The 8749-nt window shown below is 44.6% G+C and overlaps 1 protein-coding gene across 1 annotated transcript in view; it reads left to right on the forward strand.

The window, feature by feature from the left end:
* The window catches only part of Trub1 (TruB pseudouridine synthase family member 1), a 40412-nt gene extending 37748 nt beyond the window's left edge, over nt 1-2664 (forward strand). Inside the window, exons 7-8 of the mRNA XM_038342129.2 lie at nt 1212-1268; nt 1962-2664. Of these exons, the coding sequence (XP_038198057.1) occupies nt 1212-1268; nt 1962-2221 (317 nt within the window). The 3' untranslated portion in view covers nt 2222-2664. The remainder of the gene's footprint in view (nt 1-1211; nt 1269-1961) is intronic.
* Nucleotides 2665-8749: the final 6085 nt, after the last annotated feature.

The following is an 8749-nucleotide window of genomic DNA, read 5'->3' on the forward strand; positions in this document are numbered from 1 at the left end:
TAGCGACAACCATGTGAGATACCTGGGAAACGGGAGACAGAAGTGTTGTTGGACACCTGCTCACAGTTTGAGTCCAGGTCGTCAGTTTGAGCATGTGATCTGTATTTGAAATAAATTTTTTTAAAAAAAACCTTATTTATATAGTTTAAAAAATGTTTACATAGTTTTAAAAATGTGGTTGTTAGTCCCCAGGCTCCTTGAAATCCATCCAGCCCTTCCTTCCCTCACCCTCCCTGCTTCTCCTTGGTCTCCTTACTCCAGGCGTAGTAAGTGCCTGCAGAGGTAGCAGGTAGAAAACGAGGCTTGCTTACGCTCACGCTTCCTGATTCTAACAGGCTTGACAAATAATAAAGAAAAACCTACCGTTCACTCCGTGAAAGCGCAGCCTCCTCTTTGGCAGGGCAGACGGACGCCATGAATGATCATGGTTTCCTGGCTGCTTGTCAGTCAGAAGTGCCTCATGGTACTGACTGGAGAGTGTGGAATCGTGTCTGTCAGAAATGCTGGCCCTCCAGCTTGGTCCCAGTGCTTTGCCCCCATCTTGCCTCAGTAGCCCCCAGCTGGGAGCTGTAGGGAAGAATTAAAGTCCCCAGGGGCTGAGTTTCGATTATTCTTCCAGATCTCTTTATTTGATTGATACAGCTAGAAATGCTTTGTACCACGGAGCGTGTAGCCACTGCACTCGGGGCGTGGTGAGTCGCTTCCCATAGGCCTTGCTTTCTGCCCAGCGTGTGTAGCCACGCTGAATGGGACGCTGTCAGCTTTACGACACAGTGTGGTTTTAGGTTATTTTATGGTTTTTAGCACCCCAATGTGGTTCTTTTCATCGCCAAAGGGATTTTTTTGGTGGGTGTTTAGTTAAATTTTTCAATTGTTTTAAAATCTGAAAATACTAAGAAACCTACAGTTCATGATAGAAAAGCCGGGATTTCTATTTAAAACCTATTAAGTGAACAAGGCTGAGGTATTGACATGGTATGGCTTGCCAGTTAATTTAAAATGTGTTCATGACTTTCTGCCTGCGCCACACTGACTTTTCAATCTCTCACACACATATGCTGCTGGATGAATAATTTATGGTTTAGCACATAAATATTTTATGGCTCGATTGTTTGCATAGTGCGTTTCTACATGTGTTGAAGAGCATCATTTTTATGTAAAGTGGATCTCTCAGAGGTCAGCCTTTTACCGTGTCCCTGCTAACATTCCAGATGTTGAGTGCGGAGGAGGCTTTTACATCAGAAGCTTGGTCAATGACATTGGCAAAGGTAAGCAGAAAAATGAATTATGAATTATCATTTAGAGAGTAATGCTCCTTTTTGATGGGAGAGGGAATTTTCTGTTTTTCGCTTTTCTGAGGAATTGAACTGTTGCTGCTTTTAGCTCAGATGCACTGTGGGTTTATAGCCTGCACTCAGGAGCTCCGGCAGCTGCAGCGAGACGCTGGTAATGGGGGTGGGCGTGGAACACATCGAGGGGCAGAAGACGAACACAGTGATAATGGCTGAAAAAGCCAACATTTTTTTTCAAGTAAAAAACATTTTAACTCAAAGTGGGGCTCAGGAACAAAAAGATTTATCCTTCTAAAAATTATTTACGTTGATACAAATCAATTTTTTCTTTTTAACCTGGAAGTCACAGTCTGAAAAGCACCCAGAAAGTTCTGGTTCTGCCTCTTCTGTTCCCTGGTCATATGATAGTGGACAGGTCACATTGTCCTGTGTGCAGAATAAGGGGGGGTATTTACCATGGGGCTGTTTCAAGTGCTAAGTGGTTTTGAAAAGCGGGTGTAAGTTTAAACCATGAGACAGTCTTCCCTGCTTCAGCCCTGGTTTACCTCAGCCGCTGGACTCTCGCGTTGGTCCGTCACCCTGGCATCTGGGTAGCGTTCTGCCGTCTGGAAGTTTGCAGGCTGTGAATACTGCATAGCTCACCTCATGTTTTCACTTTGGGTACTGCAGAGCTCTCTTCCTGTGCCAACGTGCTGGAGCTGACCCGCACCAAACAGGGGCCATTTACCCTTGAAGAGCACGCCCTTCCTGAAGATAGGTGGACCATCGATGACATCACACAGGCCCTTCAGCACTGCACATCCCTTCTGCCAGAAGAGTCGGCGTTTAAAAAACCAAAATCTGAGAAATCTGGTGACCAGGTTTTAAGCTATGAATATATAACTCTAAGTGAGACAAAGAGAGAAGAGGATGCAATTAAGACACTCTGAGACCGGCCTGGGAAGATCATTTCCTGGTTGGTGTGTGTACCCTGACCCAGGAATGGCCATTTCTTTGCAAGGTGTCTTAATGCCACTGAATGATGAATATGACTGGATTCAGATAAATAAGCTTTCTGGATTTGATCTTTTCTTAGTCTTTTTCATATGAAAAAGTAAATAATTTTCTAATTATGAAAAACAAGTAGTTCTGTTAGTCTCACAGAAGCAAGTTTTCTGGATGTCACGTTTGCTTTGTTTGAACTGCCAGGGGCTTCCACTGCTCTCAAATTCCTTGAGTATATTTGAAGTGCTCAGTATTGAACTGTTCCTGTGTTTGCAGAGCTCACGGCTGTTGTGAAGCACTGTACTGATTGACTGTAGTCCTCTGTGGCTGTGTTTCTCAGATCTTGACAATGAATATATTTTCCTAATAAATATTCACAAAGCACAAACCTCTTTTCTACCTCTAACAGAATGTCATAGTTTACTATGTGTGTAGTTTCCCATGTAGAGCAGAACTCAGCTCCTGTACCTCTGTATTGTGGCAGCTATTTCTGTGGTCACCCACATCGTATCAAATTTCTAAAAATGTGGATTTTTAGAATATAAACTAAAGAATGTATCTTGGGTTAAAATTCTCTCCTGCCTGCTCGTCAGTGTGTCTGTGCCTCTCACTGGAGCTCTGAGCCCCTGGCGTGGTCTCTGTATGACTGACTCCTTCAGATGGTACCGTGTCGTGGGGTACCAATGCTTGTTTCACATAACTCGGGAGTTCTCGCCCTTCAGTGTGACCTTGAGGATGTGCTTTTTAACGTAGCATATTTCATGAGTACCTAATCTTTTTGTTATGGGAGTAAGTATTATTCATTTACTGTGTGTTTTGGGTTCTTGGAGACAAAGTCACCATAACTCTGGATAGTGGAGCTGGAAATGTGGCTCACCCACGTCAGGTGGCTCCTGCTACGCAGACCTGAAGGGACTCAATACCCATGTCTGTCCTTGTGAACATACGTGAACACGCATGTCTCCGTGCATACACAGATAAAACAGTTACTTTGAAAGGTGTCTAATTAAAGCCAGGATGACTTCACTCGCTGTGTAGCTGGGGCTCCTCCTGTTTCCACTCCCAACTGGAGCCATTACAGCACACACCCTGTGTCATGTAGGGATGTAATGTATCGTGCATATATGTTCAACTGCAGCCATTACAGCACGCACCCTGTGTCATGTAGGGATGTAATGTATTGTGCATATATGTTCAGCTGCAGCCATTACAGCATGCACCTCTATGTCATGTAAGGATGTAATGTATTGTGCATATATGTTCAGCTGCAGCCATTACAGGCGTGCATCCCTGTGTCGTGTAGGGATGTAATGTATCGTGCAGATATGTTCAGCTGCAGCGATTGCAGGCATGCACCCCATGTCATGTAGGGATGTAATGTATTATGCAGCTGCGACAACATTCAGAGCTTCATTTCCTAAAGTATATTTTCAAAAAGAAGATTTATTAGATATTTCATAAAAGTCTGTATGCTTTTCAGATTGCCATTCTTTTTAAAAGTTATTTTCTGTATCTAAAATAAATAAATAAATAGATTAATGGTCTTAATATGGTTACTGTAATGTAAACCTAATATAAAAAGTTAGATGCTTCAACAGAATACTCTCAGCATATTGGCAACACTTTTAATAAAAATGTTAAAACTAATTCTGAGCAGGCAAGATGGCTCGTCAGGTAAAGAGAGGTATTTGCCCCCACGCCTGGTCGTTCCCTGGGCAGCATACGAGGTGGAAGGAGAGAACCAACACCAGCAAGCCATCCGTATCTACTCCGTAGCGTGAGCACGCCCACCCTACCCCTCCACACATAAGAAATGAACTTTTTTTATTTAAAAACTAATTCTTAGTATAAGACAGAAAAAAAAAGAGTATTGATATCCTTGTAAATTAGAAGTTTTGTAATTTTGATCCAACTGTCATGGTCCGACCTTGAATCCTGGCACTGAGGAGGCAGAGGCAGGAGGATCTCTGTGAGTTCCAGGCCAGCCAGGGCTGTGGAGTGAGACCAGGAACATCTGTCACGTTTCTCACACCTGTCTGGTGCCCTGTGTTTGGTGTGAGCAAAGGTGGCAGAAGATCCCGCTGCCCTTTGGAATGGCACAGGCTGTGTATGGTGTGTCTTCGTGAACAGCTGGAGTCTGAATAGACCACATGGCTGAGCGATTTCTTTTGTCGTCTGATAGGAAAGAAATGGCAACCAGTCCTTGTCTTTGGTTTGAAAATGCTGAGGAAAATGGCACACGTCAAAAACCTACCCATAATGCTCCTCATCCTAATGCAGCCATTCAGACTTTATTTTTGTATTGTATTCCCCTTTTATTCACGTCATCGGGCACCTATGCTTTGACTGACTTTTCGTGTGATCTTTGAGTGTGTTTAGTCTTCGCGATCATCTCGGCCACAGCACTCTGACTCCGTTCATCTAAACTGCTCTCCTGTTGGTGCGCACCTAAGTGAGGCTCAGCTCGTGGTTGCTGTAGGCGATGCAGTATGCACAGTTTTGTGGTCTCACCATTTGTCTGGGATTTCACATGCTGTTGCTGAAGTCTCTCAGCTCTGGGCAGTTTGTCTTTATACTCTGTTCGTTTGTATAAATAAATGTCTCGATGGTTTCTTTCTCTGCTACATGACTTATGTGCAGTAAGTGCTTAGCAGAAATATTTTTCACGGCCTGTCTTGGTTTCTTTTCCAGGTCCTGTGATTAAATGTCCTGACAAAGGCGACCGATAGGGGAAGTGCTTATTTTGGCTCCAGTTCAGGGGTACAGCCGGTCAGAGCAGGGAAGCCAAACTACTCAGCGCACTCCACGGACAGTACTAGCCAGCCACACCTGTTAGCACTCACGGGCTCTCTCCATCTTACACAGTCCAGGACCCCCGCCTCGGGAATGGCCTCATGCACTGCTAGGTCTCCTGCTTCCATTAACCTGGCAAGATCCTCCTCCCATGCATGCCAGAGGCCCGTCTCACAGCTCTGTGGCAGCACCGCGACCACATGTCTTGCCTTTTAAACTTCAGTTTCGCTGCCCATACTTGCTGACTCGTTCTTCCTCCAAAGCAGTTGAAATATATTAAAGTTTAAAGTATTTTCACTTTTATGGGTAGCTGGAACCAAGACAGAAAGCTCTGAGAAAGTTAAAGATTCATCCTTTTTAAAATTTTCATCAAAACGTGGGAGAAATATATGTGAGTTATGTATCTTAGGCCTGAAGATACTTAGCATGATAAAGTCATTTTACTTACAGACAAAGGCAAGTTAGAATTCTCTGAAGATACCCCAGGATGAGGCATACCAAATCACCCCATTTTCATTTTCATTTTCATTCCTTTCTCTCTCTCTCTCTCTCTCTCTCTCTCTCTCTCTCTCTCTCTCTCTCTCCCCTTAAAATCCACGAACATCAAACAAAATAATGGGAATTTGTTCTTTACAAACTCAACCTTGCGATTGGTGAACAAGGGATAAACTCCCATTTCTCCGTGTTTACTAGATCCTCCTTTCTTCCGTAGTGAATTAATTGTTGGTTTCTGACTCATTGGGAGTTGCCCATCTGAGGGGTTCAGTCTCTGCCCCTCTGACTAGATTGAAATCTGTATCAAACAGTAAACATCTACAGGTTCAGTTAGCTGGTGAGTTGTTCTGTTTCAAAGGAAGAAAGTAATTTTCATTGCATCATGATCTGTATAATGGAAAACGTGATTCAAAGGTGCTCTAAAGTGCTGTGCGGTTATCAAACAGATGACGATAACGGTGTGACGTTTGGGCACTGAAGTTATTGTGTTAACCTTAAATTGTAAATAGCTGTCTTAAACTGTTTAATTCCTCAGAAATCGTGCCAGCGGTTCTAGCTGCCCTGGTCCTCTGTTAAATGCAGATGTTATGAACGCATCACATGGCACTCAGATCGGCAATACCTTCATTAGCAAAATGTAAATTAAGTTTTCAAATGGTATGCTTTCAGATTGATGTTAAAAATGCTGAAGCCAGTCATAAAGTTGTTAGGGATTGTTTCTATTTCATCTCTCTTAGAAAACTAATAAGATTATTTCTGTGTCTACCGTTAATCAGCTCTTTGGTGGTAGCCAAATCACTTCGTCTCTGAGGGACTCAGCTAGCTCACCTCTGACAAAGGAGACAGCCTGGAACCCTGCCAGTCAAGTCCTGGGCTTTGTGTTCTCAGAAACTCATTCCTCAGGAACTTGGGTTTTACTGCATTTATTGATTCTGGAGGGTTTTCGCCCTTCATTTCTTGTACTGCACACGTCTTCTAGTTATTAGTCTTTCTTATGCTCACATTTCATCGTGGGCATCCAACCCCTTTCATGGTCCCCATCCCTTTATCCCTCTGCTCTCAATCCTGAGTTTCCTCAGATCTCTTTTCCAGATGCTTCCTTCTGCAGTACTGTTTTATTCTGTTTTATTTCTAAAACATCACAGTATATTATATTATATATAATGCATTCTTTAAAATCTGCCTCTCCCTCCCCATGGCGCAAAGGATTGAACCAGAACCTCATTCGTGTTTAGATATTGTCCTACCGCTGAGCTGTGTTCCAAAGCTCCGTGTTGTCTTATTCCTTCATCAGGGTTTCTGTGAACATGTATTTTTAAACTTCTATTAATGACTTAATATGCAAGCAGAGAATTGTTCATCAGCGTATAGCTTCACATGGTTTCAGAGACAGGACACATATGCAACCAGTGTGTAAAACAAACAGCAGAACTCTCCTAACCCTGCCTGCCCCTAGGCTCTGCAGTTTTGGGGGTCACTCGCACCCTGCTCCCAACTACTACCACACTGTGTTTTATTATCTCGTCTGATTTGTGCTTTATATAAGTGTAAGCACACGTCTGTGCACATCCATGTCTGCTCAAGATTGTGTGTGTGTGGTGTGGGCGTGTGTGTGTGTGGTGTGTGTGTGTGTGGGGTGTGTGTGTGTGTGTGGTTGTGTGTGTGGTGTGTGTGTGTGTTCCTTATTCTGTTGCAGTCTTAGCCCAGGCTGTTATAGATACCACAGATGGGATTGGCTCAGCCAGCAGCTGTTTACTTTGGGGCAGGGTGCCAACATAGTCTTGTTCCTGATCAAGTCTTCTGGCTCACCACGTCCTCTTGGGACAGAGAGGAAAGTCCTTTGTCCCCTTCTCTTCACACAGGGCACTAATCTCATCTCGGGCCTAACACATGGCTTTATCTAAGCTTAATTGGTTCCCAGAGGCTCTACTTTCTAACTAATCCTGCTAGGGTTGGGCTGTTGTAGTGACTGAGTGGGCATGTCCCCTATAGGCTCTGATATTTGAATGAAGACTTGGCCCCAGAGGGGGACAGACTTGCTGGAGGAAGAAGGTCGCCCTTTGAGATGAAAAGCCCCACATCACTCTGGTTCACTCTGCCTTCTGCTCACAACTGATGATCTGAACTCTCAGCTTCCTGCCTCAGCCTCCATGCCTGTCTGACAGAACCGAGCCCTCTGAAACCATAGACACAGACAGGCCCTCCCTTCTGAAAGTTAGTCATGGTGTATTGTCGCAGCAACAGGAAGGGAGCAAATGCAGACATCACACAAACATCGGGCAGGAGTCAGGAAGCTTCTGACATGGGCTTTGTGTTCCATTACTGTTGCTGTCTCTGTGCTTAGCACAGCCCCCTCTGTGTTTCCTCGATGACAACACACTGCTTCCGTCTCAGATGGGTTTTGTGATGTGTATTTGCTTCCTGGTGAGAAATGCATCCTCGTTTGCGTCAGCTGTGTCTAACAGTGGAGTCTCGTTTGTAAGGTGCACGACCTAAGGGTGGAGTCTCGTTTGTAAGGTGCACGACCTAAGGGTACGTAAGGTCGTGCGGTGTACGTGTGTAGCTTTGGTAGCTGCCAGGGGCCGGTTCTCAAAGCTTTCCAGCAGTGCCTCGGGATTCTGGCGTGCCACATCGGCATTGGCACTAAATATTCTCTTAGCTATTTACGAAGGTGTTTGTGTTGCCACAGGGCTCCTCTTATAGTCTCCCACCCCCAACCTCCCCTCCGTGCCCCTAGTCTCCCCCCTCATGCCCCCATCTCCCCTCCACCACCCCTAGCCTCCCCTCCCACTTCCGGTCTCCCCTCCCTCACCCTCAGCCCCCCCCATGCCCTCAGCCTCCCCAGTTATGTTTGGTCTGACTCCTTAGTCTATTTCCTAGCTAACCTTGTCTGTTTTTTTTTAAAGATTTATGTTTATTATTTTTATTTATTTTTTGACTAGTTCACATCATCAGTGAGTGTGTTTGTCAGGAAGGGCTTAATGGAACACTAATTCGTTCCTGAAAACATCTGTTAGAGTCTTGCTGAAAGGCGAGGAGAGAGCACAGGATATCATTGGAAGACAGGCTTGGAGTCACTTTTGGACTGTATATCCAGAACAGCCGAGGGGGAGATTAGTCCGACAAAGATGGCAGAGGACATGGTCAGCCAGTAGTTCAGTCTGAATGGAGAAAAGGGTCTGAGT

The sequence above is a fragment of the Arvicola amphibius genome, chromosome 1 (genome assembly GCF_903992535.2).
Source record: "Arvicola amphibius chromosome 1, mArvAmp1.2, whole genome shotgun sequence".
Taxonomy (NCBI): domain Eukaryota; kingdom Metazoa; phylum Chordata; class Mammalia; order Rodentia; family Cricetidae; genus Arvicola; species Arvicola amphibius.